We start from the raw sequence: 25415 nt of genomic DNA on the forward strand, positions 1-25415 counted from the left end.
ATTGATACTAGAAATAATTAATATGGCAAAACAATGTTGCCGGGTCAGCTAGTGTCTTATAAATTATGGGGGTTTCGGCTATTTCATGTTCTGAATTTTAAAAACCATGTATATTAAAAAAAATATTCTATATTTAATAGGCGAATAATATTGTGATACTGCTATGATTAATTTCGGGTTCGATGACTACAAATTCGGCGTAGCTGCTGCTACGTGCCTCGTAGCAGTTTTGTGGACACTCGACTTAACTTGTGAAGTAAAAAAATATTTACTGGATGCTGCTCATCCAGCCCGAAGGGAGCCAAAAAAGCTTCATCGCATGCAGTTGAATACTCACATTAGAAACATTGAGCTAAGATCCAACAGTACTAATGTTTAATTCGAATCCCATTGACAAGTTAAAACATCCTAGGTTTAAAACTTTTCAGCTTTAGTTATCGTCGTTAAAAACCCCCCTCACCTGCTGGAGGCGGAGCTGAGGCCGTAGCAGTCGTTGACGCCGGCCAGCACGCCGACCACGCCGCCCACCACCGCCACGCAGCCCGCCCACAGTCCCGCGCCCACGCGGGCCAGGGCGGCGCCCTTCACCACCGCCAGGGCGCCCGCGCCCACCAGCAGCGCGCCCAGCAGCACCTGCGCGAGGCCGAGGAACACAACCACTCGTTTGGATCCATGTCTCTTGTCACTGGGGGCCTCGGCGCTGCCGGCGCTGGGGGCACGGGCGGGAGCGAGCGGGGCGTGCGGGGTGGCGCTGATCAGCTGCTCGGTGGAGCGGTCGGAGCGCAGGCTGGCGGCGGGCGGCGCCTCTACCGCAGGGTCGGCCATGGTTCGCTACTGGTGCGCCAACATCCCGATGCAACTCGCGGTACGTTCGCTCGAGGCGCGCGCTGATCGCGGACTGACGCCTCACGCCGGTGAAAGTGCCGCGGACTTTGTTTTTGTTAATCGTCGCCGACGCTGAAGACGCATCCCGGGTTACGGATGTTACGTGACCACGCGTCGTTTCAGCCTCCTGGCTGACCCACATAATATTTGAAAACCAAAATAATATGTGTTCCAGGACTATGCGACGAGTCATTATTACTGGGCATTTCCTGTCTATCCCCACATATTTTTAACTACCATCACAATACCACCCTGATAATAAATGGACACATTTTCCAGAATAATTTTATTGTCATCTCAAAATATGTGTCAACGTGACATGAGCACATCAGGTGGTGCGGAAGCGGACGGGGGACCTGTCGCGGCGCGTGCGGCGGGCGCGCGCGCAGGTGAAAGCGCGCAGCTATTACCAGCCGCGCCGGTTTACAGCTAGACGCGCGTCTCACTGACATACCTATTATTTAAATCTCACTGGACATAATAATAAAAGATTTTGCACGTCTCCAATTGACTCATTGTATGTGGTATTGGTTAATTAGCTGATTGTTGTGAGCTTGATAAGATGACATGCAAATTGCGTACCTAAAAATTGATGTACTCGTAGCCGGAGCCGCATTCATGACAGAAAAAAAATTACAGAATCTCGAATGATACTTACAGCCTTGTTTATTTGTAATTATAAAAATAAGCATTTTCAACTCCAAATAACACAATTAAACCACCGTCTAAACAGAGACCAGCCATGTCTAAAGTAAATATACATGCGCCGGCGCAGGTGCATCAAGTCAGTGTTCCGCGCGGGCGCACAAAGGGTCCGGAAGTGGAACTCTAGATGCCGAAATAAGGGCAGAGGGCATCTGCCGACAGACAATCAGACGGAAGGAGCCGTCACAAGCGTTCAGTAGGGCTTGTTGATGGAGGGACTAAAAGACATTTGTTTGTTTTGTGTGTGTTTTCAATAAACCAAACAAACATGGTTAATGAATTTAGGGATATCGCACGCAGCTTCGATTGCGCAAAAATGTGTTTATCGTGTGGTGACTGTACTTTTTGACAACATTCCTATGTTCTCTCCTAGGCAGTCCCATATACTTACCAATTTTTATCCAAATCGGTTCAATGTTCGAATCTTCGAATTTCCATAGATGGTTCGTTAACTTCAGAATTCTTGAATATCAACTGACGCGCGTCCATCGAATACTACAAAGGTTACTGTATCTATATATTTGATGCACGACCTACAGAACCTTACATAACCTCTCCAACTTGTCACTCCGCATAGGTATTGTAATTAGTAGCATTAGCGAGTGTTACGTGTGTAGTGAAAGTGACATGGGTCACGTGACGTAGCAGGTGTGACATCATAATGTGTCGGGTTACCGCTACTGGGATATGTTACGCATGTCACACATTCCTGTATGTTGTAAATGTATCGAGTATTCTGTGACAACTTGTATGACTTGTGTACTACTTTCGATGTTATTTCAGACGCTTCCAAAATAAAAATGTTTATTATGGGGTAAATGAAGTTGTTCCGTTTTTTGTAATAACTTCATTCATTACTTATTACTAACTGGATGTCACATAAACATGACTGGACGAAATTCGTTTATCGCGCGGGAACTGTACATTTTTCCGGGCTAAAAGTATCCTATGTCCTTACCGGGACTCAAAGTATATCTCCATACCAAATTTCAGCAAAATCGGTTCATCGGTTGGGGCGTGAAGAGGTTACAGACAGACAGACAGACACACTTTCGCATTTTTATTTTATTTTATCTGCAATCAGTTTGCAAAACTATAAGCAGGTGAGATGTAGGTTTTGGCAGGTAGAGTGCTTCCACCACCGTGGACAGCTTACTCAATATTAAGGAACATTAAAGAATGTCCTTCCTTTTCAGGAGTTTATTATAATTTCGACTAGACAGAGAGGATGCCAGGATATTCGGGTGGACCTCCGTGTCGTCGTGTCGTAGTCGTTTTTTGTACTTCTCTGTGTTTGAGTGAATTTCTTTTTATTGTAGGTATATTTAGGTTGTGAACCTCAGTGTTTGTGACAAGCCATGGGGATTTAGCGATTGTTCTGAGTATCATGTTTTGCATTCTTTGGAGTGTTAAGATGTTTGAGTTACTTGTACTCCCCCATAGTTGTATGCCGTACATCCATATTGGTTTCAGAATTGATTTATAGATTATCAGTTTATTTTCCATTGACAATTTGCTGTTACGGCCCAAGGCCCAGAGAAGGTTTTTGAATTTGATGTTCAGTTCGTCCCTCTTGCTTTTTATATGTTTTTGCCATGTAAGGCGTCTGTCTAGGTGTATGCCCAGGTATTTAACGCTGTTTTGGTGGGGGAGAACAGTGTTCTCAAGGGAGACGGGGGGACAGTCCTCTCTGCGCAGCGTGAAGGTGACTTGCACAGATTTTGTAGTGCTGGCTTTTATCCTCCACTTTTGGAGCCATTTATACATCCTAGCCTTTGGTGATCCAACACCTGTGTACAAGGCAGCAAATTGGTTTGATATTTGGAGTACCTTCTCCTAGACCAACAGCCATCCAAGGCTCACGAGGTTGGTCTCCCCGGGTCAGAGCTTATATTAGAGTGGCGGCTCCTGCTCGCCACTGTCGCCCGCATTTCATTGAGTTTGGTGTCACTTTGTGGAAGTTACCCCGCCATGAGTAACCCCAACACCCCTCCATATGGACCGCCCGATTGTCCGCGGCTGCTCAAGGCAGCTAGTCCCCATATCTGGGGACCGTTTCGCTATCCGCAACCTGCGACCTTCACCTAGAACCCCCAACTTTCGCATTTATAATAATTATTAGTATGGAAGTATAGGATTATAGTTTTTGTGAAAAAAGTGTTATCTACCAAAAGTATGAGCGAATGGGGTGTAAAGGGTGATTATTTACGAAGGTGAACACCCAAAAAAAACTAGGCCTTTGCATGTGTTGTGGATGATGTATACACTACTTTGTACAGTATTTTCAGAGCGAAGTAACCACTCTTCAAATACTGTAGTGCCTGGGACAAGATTTTAAATGCATTCTCGCAACATAGTCGGCCTAGTCCAGAGGAAAGAACTAGTCAATACGTCTGGGACCAACCATGTGCGGGTTTCCTCGCGATGTTTTCCTTCGCGTATGAGTGTCCGTATTGTGTACTTGAGATCAGAAAATGTCTCATTGGTACACGCGTCCACCCGGGATCGAACCTGCACCCTCTGCGAGTGCGAACCGAAGGTCTACCCAATAGGCCACGGACGCTCTTTGAAGTTTGAACTGAACCCAAGTGCCTTAGTAAAATAAAATAGCAAATTCAAATGCGATATAGCCATTTTATTTGAAAAAATATATAAAAAATGGTCACTACAGAAACTAGATAATTGATTACTTAATAATATTTACTACTAGCTTGTAGTAAGAAACTAAAGTGTTTTATTATGAAATAGTGGTTAATGGACGAAGTCCAACCACTAAAACTAGTTGAAATTTCGATCTTGGCGAGGTCACGGAAACGTCAAGACATTCGCAGCAAATGACCTGCGAATGTCTTGACGTTTCCGTGAAAACCTTCAAGAAAAGAGCGTATACCCTCTTAAAAGGCCGGCAACGCACCTGCAGCTCTTCTGATGTTGCGAGTGTCCATGGGCGACGGTAGTTGCTTACCATCAGGTGACCCGTTTGCTCGTTTGCCCCCTTATTTAATAAAAAAAAAAAAAAAAAAAAAAAAATGATTCACAAAAAGTACACTTTCTTCGAGAAGTGTATTACTGTGTATGTGGAGCACCTGCGGCCTGCCACCACTTTCCATCTCAGTGAGAAGGTCACTTCCAAAACAATCGCTAACTGCTCATTGTTCTTAATCAGGTCGGCAGAGTCACTCGAAATTATCATATCAGTGTTCAGATAGGTACCTAATCTTATACTTATCAGAATAAACTTGAAAACAAAGGTCTCGTAGAGAGCAAGCAAGTAAATATCGATCAACTTTTTGGAAGGTATTTAGACAACTCGCATCAACAATTTTAGTTAAAAGTTACAAATTAATTTTGAAATTGAATCGAAAAGGCATCAGCGCCATGTCACAAATCGACGCGGTATGTATTTTTGTCTTCTAATTTCTCAGTTGAAATTATAAAATGCAACTACATATTCATCTATGAAACTTCCCTTATTAATGTTCAGAGCAACGTCTGTAGTTTTAATGTACTATCAGAGAAGTTGATTCCTAGGCAAATGGGGACCTACGTAGTTTGGTAGCGTAGCGTTACGTCAAACACAGCCGACAGATCACAATTAACATTGAATTCACATGATCCGACCAAATGACGTTGGTCTGTCAACTGCCTAGGAATCAATTTCTTCGATGGTACTATCAGAGATTGAGGGACCTACTACGCAGCTTTGGTTTCCTCCAAAAGCAGCGCCGCCATGCAGCGGCAGCAATACAGCGGTGAATGACGTCACTAGAACGTTGTCCATGTAAGCAATATGGCGCGGTTTCCTAGAGAACGGTAAACGGTGTCACCGTTCTCCAAGAAACCGCGCCGTACTGCCCACATAAACAACGTTCTAGTGACGTCATTCACCGATGCATCACGGCCGCCACACGATGGCACCGCTCTTAGAGGAAACCAGAGCTTTACGCCAAATCCAGCCGACAGAAATCCGACCAAATGACGTTGGTCTGTCAACTGCCTAGGAATCGATGGTACCCAACTTTCTGTCTGGGTATTTTTTTTTTCTAAAATTAGGAACCATTTTCCTGTTTATCATATTACGCGTAGCATTACGCAATAACTTTTTGCGTGTTATTCTTCAACCGACTTAAATAGCATTTGTTTTTGATAAGTGATAACGGAAGATAAATTTGATAGATTGCAATGTTTGTTGCAAATTGCTGCAATAAATATTTTAAATCTGAATCGGTGGGTTTTTATAGTAAGAAATAACAATATTTTTTTCTCCGAGGCTTTGAAAAATAAAGTCTCTTTAAACATGTCAACGTAGTCTAATTTAATTTGGGTAAGCTATTAATTCAAACAATATGTAAATGCTTGTTTTATTTTTATTATTTATAGTTTATCCTTTATCAACAGTAACAAGGCACACAAAGTAAACCTATAATATATTTCTAGTTCTATTTCAACAACAAAACTAATATTATTCAACAAATAATACCTTTACAAGTTGTGTTCTCGTCGGATGAAGTCGGCGGCCTTCTCGGCGATCATGACGACGGGGGCGTTGGTGTTGGCGCGGATGACCTTGGGCATGACGCTGGCGTCCGCCACCCGGAGCCTCCTCACCCCCCGTACCCGCAGCTGCTGGTCCACCACTGTCCCCAGGGCGGCAGTGCCCACGGCGTGCCAGGCGGACATGGCCGTCGCCCGCGCCAGACACTTTACAGCCTCGTCGTGAGCTAAGCCCTCGCATTCTTCTAGTTCAAAGTCCAACACATGGGCGTTTTTATCCTTAAAGTAGGTGGTGTTTGCTAGCGCCCAAGCTGTTCTTATAGCGTCGGGGTAGTAATCCAAGTCCCGAGGATCGCTGAACGTTCCAGCATATATTAACGGTGGGTCGCTCGGATCAGTTGACTTTAGCCGCACCGATCCCCTCGACAACGGCTTAAGATTTACCACGGCTATGGATATAATCTCGTTTTTCATGTTTTCGTCGATAATTTTCTTACAAATACTCTCTTTGAAACCTAAAATCGACGAACACGACCTATAGAAATCAGTCTGTTCTGGTAAACACGTGGGGTATATCGCAAAGTCTGGGACATTTTTTGCTGAGCTGAAGGAGATATAGGCGCCGACGTCAGTAGTTCGGACCAGCGATCCTGACCTGTCGTACAGGTACCTCATGGTATCCATGTAGAGCTCCTTCTCGGTGGTTTCGCAAGTCCCGCTCTCGGCAGCAATATAAGTCAGCACCATAACGTGATCGTGGAAATTATACCCCACCGGTAAATCTTGGACCACGTCGATGTTCAAATCTTCTAACTGGTCTTTGGGGCCGATTCCAGACAGGAGAAGAAGTTTAGCAGTGTTGAACGTCCCGGCGGTTACGATTACTTCTTTGGCTGCATAAAAGTGGTACTCGTCACCTTCGTACGAGACCTGCACACCGTAGGCCGTGTTTTCTTCGATAAATATTTTGCTGACTAAAGCATTCTTAAGAACGTAGAGGTTGTCCCTGGTCGCTGCCTTATTGAGAAGAGAGGTGGCCGTGCTGTCTCGTTTACCTTCCTTTATAGTGTGCGAAAACCGCCCGACGCCGATCGCGTTCGGATTTGTCATGTCTTTAACCAAATTGAATCCTAGCTCCTGAAATGCTTCTACGAGTCGATCGGTGACGAGAGTGGACTCGTTCAGCCCCGACACCATTATTTCTCCACTGTCACCATGAAGACTAGCCAGCTCTAGATCGTCAATGAATCTCTCGTCGGCCAAAGTTTCCGTTTTGATAAAGAACTCCAGCACATTTTTCCAGGACCACTCCTCGCCGGCGATAGCGGCCCACTCGTCGTAGTCTACGGGAAAGCCTCTCGCATATATCATGTCGTTGATGGACCCGCTTCCCCCCAGCATTTTCCCTCGCGGTTGGTGCTGCCTCCCGCCCTGCAGGGCCTGGCTGGAGTAGTAGTCGTTGACTGTCGTGAAGTTCCAGTCATATGGACCTCCTTTCAAGCTACTTCTGAACCCTGGAATCTGAAATTAACGATATTATTAGTCACGCGTAAATTTCCATTTTTTTTGTATAATTTCAGAGTTACCATTCATCCTAAAGATAGAGCGAAGTAGATGGTTAGCTTTTTCAGTCACTACTAAAAGCCGGAGTTAATTGTGGATTTACTGATCAGCCAATGTCTGATGAAGTGTAAGACATGGTCAATACCTACAATGCTCTCGTCTGGCGGGTCGCCCCCGGCCTCCACCAGCAGCACGGTGACGGGCAGCTCGGACAGGCGCGCCGCCAGCGCCGCCCCGGCCGTCCCCCCGCCCACAACTATGAAATCAAAGTCTGTGCCATCTGTAATAGAAATGAGTAGACGTATACTTTACTATATTAAGATTTTGGCTAGAAGCTAAAATAAATCTATTTGAAAAATATTTTTATGTCTCTTTTTGTAATTAATATTTATCGAGTTTTGCTTATTTAAAATCTAACCTAAACAAACAAAAAGGTACTAACTTCCTATAATGGCCTGCGGGGGCCAGGTCTCGGTCAGCAAACACTGAGACGCCGCGAAGAACTGCAGGGCTGCTGCGAAGGTGGACCCCGCCGCCCCACCACCCATACAAGATGCCTCCATTTAGGATATCTGATGTTTATATCAAATTTTATTCAAACGAGCCTTTTATATCCCACCAGCCATCCTACCTGTAAAAAACTGGTTTTAACAATAATATCTCATTGCCCAAAATTGATCGGGTAACATTGATATCAAAGCAAAAAGTTAAAAGAACATCACTTCTCACTAATATGTTGCTTAATTGGTCTATTTTATCAATAAAAATGTGCGGTGACCTTAATCGAGCGCGCGAAAATTATTTTACAATTCTAATGAGGGCAGGTACATATGAGAGCCGATAATGAATTTTGGCCATTAACTCTTAAGCTTTTTATAAATTAAAATACACTTTGCACGTCTTAATATTGCACATAAATCAGGTTTTATATCCTATAATGTATGTTAAAAATAATAAGGGTCCTACTGGTGACCCTTGTGGGACTCCAAAATAAATTGTACAGAGTACATTCTTAACCTTATTCTCTGGGCATACTCTTGAATAATCTCTTATTTAATGTAGCAACAACTGGTGGCCCTGTATTCAAGGCGTGTAAACATGCACTGGATATGTTTCAGATCTATAAACAACATGTTTTATCAATCAATAGTTTTACTATGATCTAGCAGTTCACGGTCCCGACCTGACCTTAGTGTAGCTGCAAGATGTGATACGCACGAGACATATCGACTGCCCAGTAATCTGATGTCACATGTCGCATCTTTACTTATGCAGTCTTGTACAAGATAATGATATACAATTATATGATTGCTATGAATAAAAAAGTTAATTACTAATTAGCTATGCTTAAAAATACTAATGGAAAACACTTCGGATTATAATATGATGGGGTCTCTTTTCAAACGCTTGATCTAAAACATTTTCAATGTTTTGATTTCTAATTATACAAAAATAGTGAATGGTAGCATTAAATAGTTCCCGAATATAAAAAACACATTTATAGCCTTCATCACTACTTGGAGCACATCAAGGTGACTTACAAGCAAAGCCACAATTTTTTACTAGGCAAGTGGGAATAGTAATAAAAATTCAATGCGAGACCAATCGGTCTAAATCTTTATCCCGGTATAGCTCGTTAAAGATCACTGGCAGACATATCAATAAAATGGAATGCAAATATACTCACGATGCGTTTGCAGCGTCGGGGCGCGATAAGCAGATTGAGCGTATATATGTGCAGGTCCGCGCTGCTTCTCCCCGCTGGCCACGTGCGTCGTGCGCGGGTCGGCGACCGATACCGCCGCCGACCTTCACACGTCAACACGGAAGACCCTGCTAGTCTAGGAGAACGCAGCTCTAACACCGCCTAGATGATAGATCTATACTAATCCATACTTAGATATCCATACTAATATTACTAGCTAAAAGCCGAGCTTTGTGAGGGCTCGCGTAGTCACAGCTCACACCTTGGCTGACTGATAATAACACATCTACGTAATATTTAAAATAAAAATTACTATGTTAAAGCACAATAGCCGTGATTGGGCGTGATAGTTTTTTCGTAAAATGTACCACAAAATGGAGAGGTTGTAGGATATAGTTATAAAAAATAATAAATATATAGGTAAGCGATATATTATGGCAGCTGAGCGGCGCCGCCAAAACTCCCGGCGCGGTGCAACAGGAGCTCTCAGCAATTATTGTCTTATGACGGTAAATATATTATATTTAAACTTACTCAGTTACGACAGATACGACTTACGAGTACAACTTACACCACATTACACATTCCAATGTTCAAAATGTTCTTAAAAAAACATTCATTACCTTATCATTAGTTATAATATGTATATGGGCACGTTACACGTAAAACCTATTGTTAACAATTATTTTATACTTAAAGTAGTTCTCAATTTAACCAATTTGAATTTCTTTATAATTATCTAAATTCAAATCTGAATATATTATATTCTGTTCTATAAGTTTCCCTGATACTCGTTATCAAAGAAAATGTTTAGCAAACCTCAACAATAAAAAACGTTCTACGATGACTGATGCATAGGTCTACCAGCCAGGCTGGCCGTGGCGCAGGAGCGAGAATAGTGGAAGATCCTGGGGGAGGCCTTTGCCCCTGAATGGGACACTGTAGCAGTAGGCTAATAAAAAAGAGATGACTGATGAGTCTATTGCTCCTGTACTATTCCTACAAGGGCACCTGCTTGTGATAATCGATCAAGTGTTGAGTGTTGACGTCACGATATATCCTTGACCCAGTCGCGTATCGGTCGAGCACCTCGCGCGCTGCACGCGGGTCGCGGCCACGCAGGGCCGGATTGTTGTACTTGTAGCAGATGCTATGGGCCCCGGCCCCCGCGCTTTAGGGGCGCTCCAATGTCTATATCCGGTTCGCAAATGTATTGGGACTTGAGAGCATCAACATTTTTTTCAGTTATATTTTTTATTTACAAAATTAAAGACATACAATTCGGCTGAATTTATAGTCTTCAAAACCACTGAGGTTCATACAGCTGCAGAACAGCTGTATGAATCGTAAAAAGTAAAATTATTAAAACAGCGCTTTCACTACGTGCGTTGACAATAATTTAGGTGACCAAAATTGTTTCCTGTTAGACCTTGGCCTTTAACTTGAGAATTGAAAGTAAGCCAGATGGTCCCCGCACATGAAAGTGCTACGGGCTCCGCGCTAGCTAAGTGCGCTGTGCGGCCCTGCAGTCAGGTCCGTATCTAACAGTGTCAGGTCAGGCTTTCATGATATCCGTGATTTTCATTCAGTTCTTCCTACCTGAGTTTGAAAATAAAAAGCAAGTTACTCGCGCCATTACCACGATTTCATTAGCACTTTATATTACCTAATTAAAATTGGTTCAAAATAGTGGCATACGCAAACTGCCACAAAAAAGTTTGGAACCATCCCTGGTTCCAAACTTTTTAAAGTGTGCATTGTTTGCATTTTTGTATCATTGAATAGCGCTAACTTCTAACCCAAGTACGTAAGGTACAATAATTACATTAGACCACAAAGGAGGATGTATATTATTTTTATCACGGATTAACTTTTGCACGAAGTGGCGAGCAATACCTATTTATTTGGTCAATAACTTTTACCATTACCGATAGCTAAGCGATAGCCTGTTTTCCATCGTAGTTCATGTTAACGTCCGAACTCTGATCTCGACGATAATTTTCCACATTTTCCTCAATCTCATTGCTTCAAATTGTCTAACAATTTTCCACCAGCTGCACGGAGTCATTGATCGCGGTGATAAGCTCAATGTCGAAGGTAAGTGGGGTGAACGGTCGGGGAATGACCAATATTACCTGACACGTTGTTATAATAATAATCAGCAATTATTGTAAGTACTAGGATATTATAATTGTGCAGTGATATCATGTAAAGGTGAGTGCAGACACTGGACACACAGCAAGCAAAGCCCAACTTTAAGACTGCTCGGCAAAAAAGGAAAGTTACACTATTTTATAACCTCTAATAAAAATGTTTACAGCGACTATATACCATCGAGGAAATTGATTCCTAGGCATTTGACGGACCCACGTCATGTGGTCGGCTTATTTTCAATTTAGCTGTGATTGATCGGATGGGTTTGACATAACGCGACGAAATTACATTAGGTCCGCCATCTGACTAGGAATCAACTTCTCTGATAGTACATAGTCTTCTACATCTTTACACGACACGACTTCATACATTTCATCATTACACGACAGATTTAAACCTTCCATATTTTTTTTAAGTAAAGGGTAAAAAGAGTTGATATAAAAAATAATATTTTTATTAAAATAAAAACTTTTGTTTGTGACTATAAATGATATAAATACATAACTTACTGTACATAATACACAATAATACATGTGATATAGGCGGGTATACAGCGTGTAACAAAACAAGTGATAATACTTTAGGGTCTGTATGTGTCCCATATACCTATAGGGTTCAGTGTGACAGTAGCAGCGCTGAATGAGCACTTTTTTTCATTTTTGTATGGGGAAACTTGTGACGCTGGTGCGCTTTCCCACATAAAAGCGGAAAAAAGGCCTTTCAGCGCTGCTACTTTCACAGTGATTTCTCTATCAGGAACACGTACCCTAATTATCAATTAGTTTTGTTGTCGGTCTTGGTGTCAGGGTGTATCGGTGTAGTGACAGAGGCCGATGTATCCCAGCAGTACGGGGCCGTCGGGGCGGCGCGCGCGGCAACTCACCGTGGTGACTCGACCAGAGCCGATGTCCACGTCGTAGTACCTGGATAAAAAAAAAACTAGGCCTTACATCCGTTGTGGATGATTTATACAGTATTTTTCAGAGCGAAGTAACCACTTCTCAAATAATTTGATAACCACAAAAATAATACATCAGACTATACAATATACTATTATTATTGTGCTCATACTAGACGACCCGAATCGTCACATGCACATAAGCTGGAATTCAGATAGCTTTATACTTGCCATATAGCCGCAGCCGCAGATGTATCGACGCATTCGAAATGTGGTGCTGGAGAAAAATGCTTCCATGGACTGCTTTCAGAACCAACGCATCCATTCTGGCTAAACTAAACTGTCTCAAACGCATCTTAAAATACTTCGAACACATAGCCAGTAAAAAGGAGACATCCTTGAAACACTTATGGTTACCGGCAAGATTGGGGGGAAAGACCGCGGGGCCGCAGTCCCATGCATTGGTCCGATCGAATCCGCACCACACTTGAGTCTAAAGAGTCTACGACGCTCTTCCAATGACCGAGATAGGAATAGCTGGCGTAACACCATAAGAAGGTTAAGGTCATAGAAGGTCACGACCCTCAGACATGAGGAACACGACTAGAGGATTTTATTAATCATGAGCGTCTTTTCACAGACAGATGCGACGCGGATCTACATTTTTAATTACGGCAATCAAATCAAAAATTTGTTTACAACACAAGCAGGTAATTAAAAATACCACAACCAACCTGACTTTCCACCCGAAGTCGTTCCTCACAGGCACGTAGAAGGCGGGCTCGGTGAGCAGCACGTGCGCCTGCACGCGGCGGAACGCGGCGCCCTCCAGCGGGAACACGTACGACGGGGCCGACACTTCAGAATCCGTTGCCTCTTGAACCTCGTGACCCACCAACACCTGTCAAAAAAGATTATTGTGAAATTTTGTTACTAATCCCGTGGTTTGGATCATAACCCTAAGATCAGCGGCGTAGCTATCGCCGTACATGCTGTAAGTGCATTAGCAAAATCTTAATAAAAACTTTCTATTTACTAAAAGTAATAAAGGCAACCTTACCTTCGGGCCCAAAATTGTTTATACGTGGCCATGCCATGGCACGCTACGCCTCTGCCCTGGGCCGGTTTTCTTTTTGAGTAAAGGCCACTTTAATTTTGCCGCCCCTATTTACGAACTCTCGCCATCCTAGGACGTTGCCGCCCATAGGCCATGGCCTATACTGCCTGTACATAAATCCAGAGCTGCTTCTGCCTAAGCTAGTATATTTAGAAGTTACGAACCCGTGTAAATCTCCTTCCCTCGTCGTTAACGTGCAGCGTGACGTCCAGGGTCTGGTCCCCGTGGCCGGGCATGGTCTTGGTGATGACGCACGCCACCAGCCGCGGGCTGCGGAAGTCGCAGTGGAACAGCCGCGCCACGCGGTGTGGGGACGAGACAGAGTTGCGAGGGTTCACCTTTAAAGTTAATGAAAATATAGAAATAGTATTATACCTGAATAAAACAAAAAATGTTTTTAGAATTGTCCTACTTGTCTTGTAAAGTGTTGTCTTGTTAACTTATGTTAACTTCTGTTAACCCGACTAAAAGAAATAATTAAATTTATTTTCGTCAAAATTAAAACGTGGGCAAGCAGCAAGTGTAAGCAATGATTGTAGATTTACATTAGGTGTGTTCTTCCAAGTATTCTGAATCACATTATACAAAGAAACCCATTTAACATCAGAACATGGAAGTAAGAAAGCATGCGGTAAGACCGCCTGTTTGTACAGGTTCTTATATTATTTTATTTGAAATTGTAATTTAGTTTAGTTTTGTACAAATAATTAATTAAATGCTTTATTTGAAACAAAGCATGTTCTATCTATATATCTACCTTTAGGCACGACCCTCCCATGAAGCTGTCTTCGAAGAACGGCTCCAGGCACTCCAGCTCGCGCGGCACCACCGCCAGGCTGTAGCGCCGCCGCCCCCACTTGTCTCGTGCCACGGGCTCGCTGGCTTTGTCTGAATGTGGTATTTCGTTGCCAGTGCTGTCTGACCTTGACTCTTGAGCTGGGCCATTGGAACCTTTCAGTAAGTTTGCGTCCTTAGCTGGCTCTTTAGTATCACTTTCATCATCGGCCTCCGTTTTCGGCGTCTTCAGTACGAAGTCCTTGTAAGCGAGCCTTTTGAGATCTTCCTGACTCTTTTCTTCTTGGTCGTCTTTCGTGGAGCCCACTTCTACGGAGGCCTCGATGGATCTGCGGTGTGTGCCGGCGTGTGCGGGCAGTTCGGCCTTGGGCGTGTACTTGTGCGGGGCGAGAGCGTAGCCGTGCGGGCCGAGCGCGGAGTTGGGCTGGTACTGCTGGTGCCGCAGGTTGTACCACGCCACGGGACCTATCACCTGAAATACATTTTAATAATGTTAGACTTGAATTTTTTTTATTTATTTATTTATTTATTCATATCAGGCTACATAGGCCCATACAATATATACCTAAATGACTAACATACATATAAATTATATACACTTAATAACTAGGTACACTTTATCACGAGGTTATCGGCGACGTGACGCGCGCTTCATTCCGGAGTCTCCCCCGGAACCTTCGGTAGACCACATCAGTCGGCCAGAATTCCTCCGCTTCAAAGGTCGACGACGTCCTCGACCTCCATGGACCAGTGCAGGCGAGATATGTACAGGGGCGTCGCGAGGACCTCGCTCCGCAATTTTCTTTTCGGTACTATTGTACCGAAAAGAAAATTGTACTGTACCTATTATTTTAGGTCTTTTAGGATAAACGGTAGTTCATGCCCTTTGATTTATTACTAAAGACCAAACGGCGAATCGAGACAGAATTATTTGTATGAAACTCTGAGCCTCATTATTTTGATTATACTGTAGCGATAATAACTTTCTCTATTCAATCTCTCTGCATAATATATCATCATAATATTAATACGTGAACGAAAAACTTTGTAACCCTTTTTACGAAAAATGGGGAAACGTAGGTGCATGAAATTTTGCACAGTTATAGTTTATATGGTGAAGGAGTGCATCGAGCTAATATTATTTAGAAATTATGCTTTTATCATACATTTTTTAACAAATAAAACATTACACACACTACAACACACACACATGAGAAATGACAGATTTTTGAGTGACAAGCCTATACATACATACGAATACTATTTTATTTATGGTTGAAGTCTGTTGACAACAAGTTGACAAATTGAAAATGGATTATAGTTTTTTTTATTGAATCTAGAAGATACTATTAGACAATGCTTACACGGCCAGTCTGAGATCAGCAAAGTCCCAGAGACAAGAGTTGAAAAAAAAAAGATAAAGTCAATATTTTTTACAAAATATAGGTAGTACTTTAGCCCTAATGTCGTTGAGACTAAGGTCGAATTTCGACGATTGGGCGATCTCTAGTTTTATCAATTAGGCGTAATATCTTATATCTTTAAACGAGCAATTCTTGTATATATGTAATAGCTCCCACACCGATTTCGGTGACGGTGGCCGGTTTCATTGAAACCAGGCCAGCTACGCAGGAGTAATTTTATAGTGCCCAGTTGTGTGCGCAGTACACAAGAGCACTCTCTATTCCTTTACTCTCATAACCCAGTGGGACGGAAGACCGACACGACCGGCGAGAGATCAGGCGCAGGACCGACTTCTTACATGCCCATCCGACGCATGGATCATCTTACTTGTCAGACAATCAGGTGATCAGCCTGCATTGTCCTAACCAAACTTGGAAATAACATGTTTCCAACGCGGGAATCGAACCCACGACCTCCGAGTCAAGAGCCGCGCTCTGTACCACTAGACCACGGAGGCGTTGTTATGTATGTATATAATATGTATATATTTATAATATATAATTGGAATCTCGGAATCGGCTCCAACGATTTTCATGAAATTTAGTATATACGGGGTTTCGGGGGCGATAAACCGCATCATTTTTAGAAAATGTCATTTTATTCGTGTTGTATCGAATACCGAGCAAAGCTCGGTCAAATAGCTAGTAAAACATAATATGCTGTTCTTACCTCCCCATACAACCTCCTCTTCTTGCCCTGGCCGCGACAGAAGGCGGTCTGGAAGGGCAGCGCGATGGGCAGGCGCGTGTTGAGGTAGGGCCACAGGGAGCCCCAGAGCGCGCGGTCCCGCACCAGGAACTGGTCGTAGGGCTCCAGCGCCGGCCCGTGGATGACGGAGTCACCGCGCGCCTCGTGCGTCCAGGCCGGCGCGAAGATCGCCAGGGAACAGCCGTGCTTGTGAGCTACCTCCACTGCCTGATCAAACAATATATTATAGAATACTTTTCACTATAGATTTCAATAATAAAATGGTTTCTTGTAATTTACAACCACGACCGGACTATACCAGTCATGGCAGTTGCACTCGAGGGGAAGTGCAACGCAGTGATGTATAATATTATAAGCGATACAACATCAAAAAGTCGAGCAGCGTCGCTATATTTTCATGTTTCAATTTTGTGCTTGTTGTTGCTTTTAAGTTTTATGCGTCATGCCATGATGCCAACTACTCGGCTTTCGCTAGTTCATTAGTAGCGGCAACTGCTTTGATAAGTAAGGGTCTATCAACAGATGATCTGTCCGCACATTATTACATATTTTTACCTGTTTGGTGTTAAACTGTCCGCCGCCGTGGAAGTTGCGTCCCCAGACGTCTATCCCGACGTAGAGGTCGGTGAGCCGGCCGGCCGCCGCCGCCGCCGCCGCGCTGCGCCGCACGTCGCCCTCCGACCACGAGTAGTTCGTGAAGATACCGTCACACGCCTCGAAGAAATCCCTGACACATCGATGTTTAGTGACCACCGACTATGTAGTGACCGTGGTGACCGATATTTTTTTATGTCATAAAAAAAATATCGGTAACCCCGTTTGCTCGTTTACCCCCTGTAAACGAGCAAACGGGTCACCTGATGGAAAGCAACTAACGTCCATGGACGCAACATCAGAAGAGCTGCAGGTGCGTTTCCGGCCTTTTAAGAGGGAATACCTACGCTCTCTTCTTGAAGGTTTGCAGGTCCGGGGGTCCGGATAGGTCCGGAAATACAGCTGGTGACAGTTCGTTCCAGAGTTTTACAGTGCGCGGCAGAAAGTTACGCGAGAAACGCACGGTGGAAGACTGTCACACATCAAGGTGATGAGGGTGGTATATTTTTCGCGTGGGACGATGGCGAAAAGTTGCAGCCTGCAGGTGGTATGATTCCGAACAATTCCTCAGAGCACTCCCCGTGATACAACCGATAGATGAAGCAGAGTGAAGCTACATTTCGGCGGTGAAGCTACATTGAATACGTGTCTCACTTATTCTTCTCGTTGAGTCCGTTCTGCCACTGCAGGTGGCCGTCGACGGTGACGCTGTCGTACCACAGCAGCAGCGGCGCCGGCAGCTCCTGCCGCAGCAGCGCGCGCAGGTGACGCACGAACCGCACCAGCTCCGCCGGCCGGGAGATCTGACCACAAATTATATAGATCTCAGTGGACAGTGCAGACCTTATGTCGGACCTTATGATGACGGACCTATGTCATTTGGTCTAACTATGTCAATTTAATATTAGTCGCGATCTGTCGACTGGGCTAAAGTAGGCTAAAAGTTAAAACATAAAGTTACCAAATTATGTAGGTCCGTCATCTGGCTATATAATTATTTCTCTGACAGTACCTTCTGGATTGACACAAATCTATTAATAAATAAAGAGTACATATTATTATAACAAACAGACCTACTTACTACAACAAACAGAGTACTTTTAAGACCTTTATTTTATGTATATTCATGCAAATTTGAATTTGAATAGATGTCCAATTCTAGAGCTCATCCTTATGGCGTAATTTTTTCTTAACTTCTATATTTTTATGTGGATTAATGTATTAATGCATTCATGCATGAGCAAAACACAGAAGCCTGAACATATCTATTATAAGACCGGCAGAGTGGGTATATCTTGCTACAGCAATGGAGCCACTGTCTGATAGCAGATATTGTACTTACAACTTACGCCTTGCATTTCTTTCGTAAAAAACGTGATAATAATCGTCCTAAAAATTGAACATAACTTTGTATATAATTATGTTTATTGTTTATGTATACTTAACAGACGAATTTTAGGCCGGCAACACCCTTGCAGTTCTTCTAATGTTGCGAGTGTCCATGGGCGACGATAAAGTTGCTTTCCATCGGGCATGATTGCTCCTTTACCCCCCTATTTTATAAAAAACAAAATAGTACCCCTTCTTCAAGTAAAATGAAAAACAACCTTGTTCTCGACGTTAAGCAGCCAGCCGTCAAACTTGAGCGTCTTGGCGATGGCGACGAGCGCGCTCGCCAGCGTGCGCCACTCGCGCTCCGACGACAGCGCCCTGTCCCAAAACGCCGCGCCCGCCCCCCACTCCGTGATTATAGTACCTGGGGGATTTTATAAACCTTCATTACTTGTATTAATCTAATACAATAGACTAGCGACACGTGAAAATGGCAGAAAAGAAACACAAATGCCTCGACGCGAACGCGTTGCCTCGACGGAAGGTCCGGAACACAACTTTGCATAAACTTAAGATGACATTACTGTATAATATTGTTGTGTTAGCAGTTAGTGAGGATAAAACGCAATGTAATAATGTAAAATATGTATGAAAGGGTGCATGTCGTGTCGTGTCGTGTGACGTGTCAGCCAACTTACCACAACTTACCAATAACCTGGACGCCGTGCGCGTGTCCCACGTTGATCCAGCCGAGCGGCGGGATGGTGATGAGGTGATGGCTGAAGTAGCAGAACACGTCGATTCCCGCCCAGTTGTAGAAGCTATACGCGTCGCTCTGGCCCGTGCCGTCGATATAGCTGTAGGATGCGCGTAATAAGGTCACACCGGTTTATAGCAACTTTGCATATTATATAATGTGAAAGTTACCCATTTATCAAAATCTTCAATGATTTTAGGTAGTTTTATGATAAATATCCACTTACAAGTTACAACCTAATAATAAAAATTAATATCGCAAATCGCAATGAGGTAAATAATAATCAATGTAAACTTAGGAAAAAGAAGAAGAAGTACAAATACTCAATAGACGAAAACTAAATGTCTAAACAAATTTAAAAATGTTAGTTGAGCTGTACAATCATGGTACAAACATTATTAATTAATATGTGGACCATTTTTATTACTTACCTATCGTCGTGGTAGCCATTGGCCATATCGTGACACACCAACGTCTTCGGCAAATTCTTTTTATCGTGTCGTTGAATGTCCTCTGCCTCGGGATTGAAATGGCAAAAACTTTGAGGCGATTCGAGCAAGCTGGTGCCGGAATTCTTGTTGATGTCCATATTCTTTATCATCTCCTGGCTGTGCGGCTTTATGTCGGTGCATAATGTTCTCCAACTCGGTGGATTTTGTATAAAACTTATGATTTCTTCGTAGCTATCCAGCGGTTTACAGGTTAGTTCGTCTTGGATCCACATCTTCTTTTCTGCCACTTTCACGTCCGCGCAGCTAGTTTATTGTATGAGATTATTAAAACAATCTAGCTTTACAAAATTTAATACAAAGCAAAAGAAAGAAATTGCAAAACAAATTACAAAAATCTTTTGTTTACGTCTTACGACACAAGTCGTTGACTTTGACAAGTGACAGCCGATAAGAAAATTACAAAACAGCTGTTTTATGTTTATTTTTATAAACAAAATAAAGGCACACCACCATGTTCTTCAAATTAATAATTGTATCTTAAAGTTAAAACAGATAACATACGTAGTTAAATACTTTTAGCAACACTATTAATTTACAATTGAGCTCAATAAGCTGCCCTTAATGTTTGTTGAAATTAGCTTGAAACAAAATCAACTATCAAGTCTTGCACTCAAATGGACTGTTAACTATTCGGCTGATAGTAAATAAATAATTCTACTTTGTTAGAATAATTATTTCAATAGAACCGTGTCAAGGCTAGAATGGAATGCTACTCGTTCTAGTTGCAGTTAAAATGTACTATTTCAATGGAATAATACTGTGTACTGTGATAAACAAAAAGGAAATGTGTCACATCATTTGATAACACTAGCTGATTCCCACAGTTCATAGCAAAGTGATAGATAAGACAAATGCACATAGAACACAAGACCAACTCCCTCACCAACTCCATTAGTAAAATTTGATAAAATGCAGTTTGTCTTTACAGTTGCACCAACATTAGAACATGATCTAAACACTACAAGCTTGATGTTTCTTACAGTTATCTAATGTATATTACAAACTGATACATACATACATGTTTTGATTACAATATTACATTATAATACTATAGTTCCACTCAGGGATATTCAATATAAAGATGATAATTCACAATGTACATTAGCTCAGTGGTCTTATGGGCGAGGCTGGTGTGCCACTAGTCACTACTCACTACTACCTATGATTTATGAATAATGAGCCATATTTTTGTATTCTTTATTTAGACATAGACCATAGGTATTACTTCAATACTAGTGTGTGGGCATTTTCAAAAAAACGTGTACCCTTGCAAAAATATGTCTATATTTTTTAAGGTCATTTATTTACCTTTATTTGAATGTCATATACAAGGAAAAATATTGAACTAATGGAATAAGTTAAAAAGAACGCTGAAAACGTTATATTATTCTGATATTATTGAAACAAAATCGAATTTTCGACGAAACAGATTCCGTTGTGCGACTAAATGTAAAATATAATTTAATACAAAAAATACAGCAATAAATGGATTTCTTCGTTAATTTAATCTAATGAAATGCATATTTAATTGTTTATTAAAAAAAAATTTGATAATTTCAAGGATCAACAAGAGTAGCAATTATTTTTAATCCATAGTGTGACTATGTGACCTATCCACTAGGTTATTTTTCATTTTTTTACATGAGTAAGTAATATTTAACATATATAAAGAAGTTTTTATAACACAAAAACCTTTTATTTAAACATTTTTATTGTTGCACTACTTATAAAAGTAAAAAATTCTTTGATTTCATAGATTTAACTTCATTAATTAGAGGGACGAACATCTCATAATCATAAAGATGTGTTCACATGTCTACGAATTCCTAAGTTATTAATGACATCGGATTATATGCACGATCAAAGTGCCGAAATATCCATGCAAATATACACGAAAAATGATCGAAATATGCACAAAATATGCACAATCAAAAGTCACTTAATATTAAAATTTATTATTTTTTTGAAGACTTTTCCGGTAGTGACATTAATAAAAGCGCCAATTTTTATAATTTCATAAAATCCAGGATTTTTAATTTCTTGAAATAAAGACTTTTTATTTATTTATTATACGCCAATAATAATTTCCTACCAACATTTTCCGATTGCAATCTTAATGCCCATGGAAGTTAAACTACCGAAATATGCACTATCAACGAAAAATTGCCATAATATGCACTATCGCCTAAAAAGTGACATTATATGCATTTGCATATGCAAGTATGCAAATGCATATAATCTGATGTCTAGTTATTATAAATCTGCAAATATCACCGACACAAAATGATTTTCAACTTTACTGATAGAAAAGTAGTGGAAATAAAATCAAAATTATTAAAAAAAAATAAAACTTTTAGGTACTTAAATTTTAAATAGTATATTTGTTATTGTTAAGTAAAGTCGACGCCTTTATAATTTGGCTGTAGCGATATCGATTTTTCTCAGCAATGACTAAAGCTAAGAAATTAAAGTTCATTGTCAGTATTTAATGAATCAATCAAAAGTAACTTAACATTAAAATTTATTATTATTTTTAAGACTTTTCCGGTAGTGACATTAATAAAAGCGCCAATTTTTATAATTTCATAAAATCTAAATTTTTAATTTCTTGAAATAAAGCCTTTTTAGTTTTTATTTATTTATTATACGCCAATAATAATTGTCTACCAACATTTTCCGATTGCCATCTTAATGCCCATAGAAGTTAAACTACCGAAATATGCAAAATTGCCAAAATATGCACTATCGCCTAAAAAGTGACATTATAATATGCATTTGCATATGCAAGTATGCAATGCATATAATCCGATGTCTAGATGCAAAGAAAACTAGCAATCTAAAACATATCCAAAACGGTTTTTTACTTTAACGTGGCGTCACCTTAACACATAAGTAATAAAAAATATATTTGTACGTTAATCGTACCAGTTTAAAAATCACCAATTTTCTTAATAAAATCTGTGAATAAAAAAAATATTTATTTAAAATGTGAACTAAGCCTTATGCTTTCCGCCTGTTGTGACTTGTCCGTTCCATTATATGTGACCATACGAAAAGTCACAAGTCGGAAGTCACGTAATATTACTTTCTTTTACTTTTAAAGTGTTTGTAAATAACCGATAATAGTTATCACAATTTCATTTTTTTTACTAAATACTAAGCTAATTTTGCAACGTGTCAACAGTAAAAACAGTTGGAGAAAGTATAATAATGCTTACAAAATATGGTCACTTATCTGAACAAATAAACCGTTCCTGAAGAACCATCCAACCTGCGTCCGCGTCTTGTAGCAGATTTTTAACTACTAAATTCAAATTGAAGTTTCTCGATGTACAATGAAATATAGTGCTATCATTTAGTGCCGAAAATATTTTTGTAGTATGTTTGTAAAACTAAAAAAAACGGTCACTAAACCGAACATTCCGGCCGGGTTGTTTTTTCATGATTATAATTTTAATTAATTTGTAGTTAAATTATGTTAGATTTTTCAATAACAAGACATTCAATTCATACATTAAGTATTTAGAAATCTAACATATGTTTTTTAAGTAACTTACTTTAAGAAAAAAAATAGTTATTAAAGATTTTGTTACAACTTCTGGGAAGGGGACAGGTGAATTTAATAGGTTTCGGTACTTAAAAACCCTTATAAATCTCATACTAAATAAAATTTTATACAAACGTGAATGTATTTTAATAAAAGAAAACTTGTTTTTGCTCCTACATTAAAATTACAAAATGTTAGTATGTAATTTTTTACAAATAATCTGTAGCGAAGTCAAGGGACAAGGTAAAAACCAGGGGTACACATTTTTTTGAAAATGCCCGTGTGCAATGATAATTGATAAGTCCCTCCAAGATTGTAATTTTAAATACCTTGAAATTAAAAACCATTAAAACTTCCAAAACTAGTGTGTCCAGTGACAAGTCCTGCCAACATTGTAATTTTAATTACCTTGAAATTAAAAACTATTAAAAATTTTAATGACTAGCCAATATCTAGTTTATAGTTATTTATAGGCAACCTTGTGGTACACTATAAATGTGCAATGTCGTCAGTAAACAAAATCCAGACCTCTCATATTTTATGAATTTTATTAATAAATTCAATAAATATGAGAAAAGTACAAAAGGCAACCTTTCAAGGGGATATACCTAGATAGAAGTATTAACCTTTCCTATATTTTATATGGGGCCCAGGCCCCCGCTAAGAAATGCTATGTTTCTGAATATAATATTTACAATTTAATCTGAACTCCTCCAAGTCTATATTTTAACATAAGTTACAAGTTTTGTTGAAATTTAAGGGGAAAATGAGTAAACATCCTTATGTTACAAAATGTTACATAACATGTTCTTCCACTCACATCTTCAAATCATAGTAATAGTCATAAACTTAGAATGCACATATATAAATAAGTCTATGGTAATAGTAGTTTGTTTTCCAGAAAAAAGTATAAGTAGGATATAGAAAAGTAACTTCCATAAATGACTCTGCAAGTCATATTTTATTTATGACTGCACTATGAGTAAATATCTAGTGATTGGACAGTATCAGTTTGACGTGGGAGAGCCATGCTTCGGCATGAATGGGCCAGCTCGACTGGAGAAATACCACGGGCTCACAGATAACCGGCGTGAAACAGCGCTTGCGCTGTGTTTTGCCGAGTGAGTGAGTTTACCGGAGGCCCAATCTCCTACCCTTTTCCCTTCCCTACCCTCCCATATTCCCTTCCCTACCCTCGTCCCTCCCCTATTACCCTATTCCCTCTTAAAAGGCCGGCAACGCACCTGCAGCTCTTCTGATGCTGCGAGTGTCCATGGGCGACGGAAGTTGCTTTCCATCAGGTGACCCATTTGCTCGTTAGCCCCCTTTATTTCATAAAAAGAAAAAAAAGTCAATGTTTCACTCTATATGGTTTTATGCCTGATACTTCCAATTTAAAAAAAAATGTGCCAAAAAATATTTGTCATGTTTTGGAGTTTTGTGGAGAATGTGAAAAAGTGATGTTGCGTTTTTTAAATATTATTTTCCTAAAATTGTGTTATCTGGGTTTTTAATGTGTAATATTGGTAGGATATTAATCATTAGATATTCGTTATCGTGCACAAGTGTGGGAAAGTGATGTAATAACCAGAAACGTGCTCTTTTGTATTCCCTCCAAAACTCCATCGAAAGTTTCAGTAAAGCGTCCACTTTACTGAATCGACCGACTTGACTTCTTGACTGTATTGACTTTATACTTAGACCATGCGCGCACGGGCAACTTAGTTGCTCGGCGATTTATTTGTCTCTTTCGAAAAAATAATTGCCATGTAGCCGGGGTGCGCGCACGAGAGCGACAGCAACCCGACTTTCTTCAGTTTTTTTCTTGACAGTCATCAACATGGATTTGGTCGAGACGGCTGTGGTCGTTACACTCGCTATAAAAAACCGAAGAAAGCGTCGAAAAATAGAATATTGGGTGCATCCACTATGGAGCGATCGGCTGACTCTCGGGAAATTTTATACTAGTTTTGTGAAATTGAGAGCATACCCAAAAAAATTTTTTTGTTACTTTAGAATAAGTGTCGAAAATACTCTAGTATTTTAGAAACTCATTGCTGCAAGTACACACAAACTCACGCAGCGGCGGTCGAGTGGCAACTGGCCAGTCGGCAACTTTTTTGTTGCCCGTGCGTGCACTTGCATAGAAACCAATATGGAAGGAGACAGTTGCGTCGCGGGCGGG

At 40.9% G+C, this 25415-nt stretch overlaps 3 protein-coding genes across 5 annotated transcripts in view; all 3 read right to left on the bottom strand.

Moving 5' to 3' along the window:
• The window catches only part of LOC121732747, a 58102-nt gene extending 57277 nt beyond the window's left edge, over positions 1 to 825 (bottom strand). Inside the window, 1 exon segment of the mRNA XM_042122701.1 lies at positions 452 to 825. Coding sequence (XP_041978635.1) covers positions 452 to 825 — 374 coding nt within the window.
• Positions 826 to 5939: 5114 nt separating this feature from the next.
• LOC121732325 (glucose dehydrogenase [FAD, quinone]-like) lies at positions 5940 to 9391 on the bottom strand. Of its 2 annotated transcripts, XM_042122176.1 has the most exons (4): positions 9335 to 9391; positions 8090 to 8278; positions 7797 to 7927; positions 5940 to 7605 (listed from the first exon to the last, which is right to left on the bottom strand). In XM_042122176.1, the coding sequence occupies exons 2-4, from the start codon at positions 8208 to 8210 to the stop codon at positions 6073 to 6075; spliced, it is 1785 nt and encodes a 594-aa protein (XP_041978110.1). In that variant the 5' UTR covers positions 8211 to 8278; positions 9335 to 9391; the 3' UTR covers positions 5940 to 6072. The 2 variants fall into 2 exon arrangements, with proteins under 2 accessions (XP_041978110.1, XP_041978111.1); XM_042122177.1 differs by lacking the exon at positions 9335 to 9391 and having other exon boundaries at positions 8090 to 8288.
• A 2754-nt stretch (positions 9392 to 12145) lies between these two features.
• On the bottom strand, positions 12146 to 20533 carry LOC121732324 (cytosolic endo-beta-N-acetylglucosaminidase). 2 transcript variants are annotated; one of them, XM_042122175.1, is made up of 11 exons: positions 20185 to 20533; positions 19603 to 19926; positions 19123 to 19271; positions 18690 to 18838; positions 17737 to 17885; positions 17044 to 17215; positions 16450 to 16695; positions 14279 to 14788; positions 13686 to 13859; positions 13139 to 13305; positions 12146 to 12429 (listed from the first exon to the last, which is right to left on the bottom strand). In XM_042122175.1, exons 2-11 carry the CDS (start codon positions 19893 to 19895, stop codon positions 12309 to 12311), a joined length of 2130 nt encoding a protein of 709 aa, XP_041978109.1. In that variant the 5' UTR covers positions 19896 to 19926; positions 20185 to 20533; the 3' UTR covers positions 12146 to 12308. The 2 variants fall into 2 exon arrangements, with proteins under 2 accessions (XP_041978109.1, XP_041978108.1); XM_042122174.1 differs by lacking the exon at positions 20185 to 20533 and having other exon boundaries at positions 19603 to 20066.
• Positions 20534 to 25415: the final 4882 nt, after the last annotated feature.

Source organism: Aricia agestis, chromosome 12, assembly GCF_905147365.1.
Source record: "Aricia agestis chromosome 12, ilAriAges1.1, whole genome shotgun sequence".
NCBI lineage: Eukaryota > Metazoa > Arthropoda > Insecta > Lepidoptera > Lycaenidae > Aricia > Aricia agestis.

Coding starts and splice junctions, on each gene's coding strand:
- LOC121732325 (XM_042122176.1), bottom strand. CDS start 8,210: ATGGAGGCATCTTGTATGGGTGGTGGGGCGGCGGGGTCCACCTTCGCA. Junction 7,928..8,089: donor CCCGCAGGCCATTATAGGAA/GTTAGTACCTTT, acceptor TTTCTATTACAG/ATGGCACAGACTTTGATTTC. Junction 7,606..7,796: donor ACCCGCCAGACGAGAGCATT/GTAGGTATTGAC, acceptor CGTTAATTTCAG/ATTCCAGGGTTCAGAAGTAG.
- LOC121732324 (XM_042122175.1), bottom strand. CDS start 19,895: ATGTGGATCCAAGACGAACTAACCTGTAAACCGCTGGATAGCTACGAA. Junction 17,216..17,736: donor GGACTCAACGAGAAGAATAA/GTGAGACACGTA, acceptor TCGATGTGTCAG/GGATTTCTTCGAGGCGTGTG. Junction 13,306..13,685: donor AGGGAAGGAGATTTACACGG/GTTCGTAACTTC, acceptor CTTTTTTGACAG/GTGTTGGTGGGTCACGAGGT.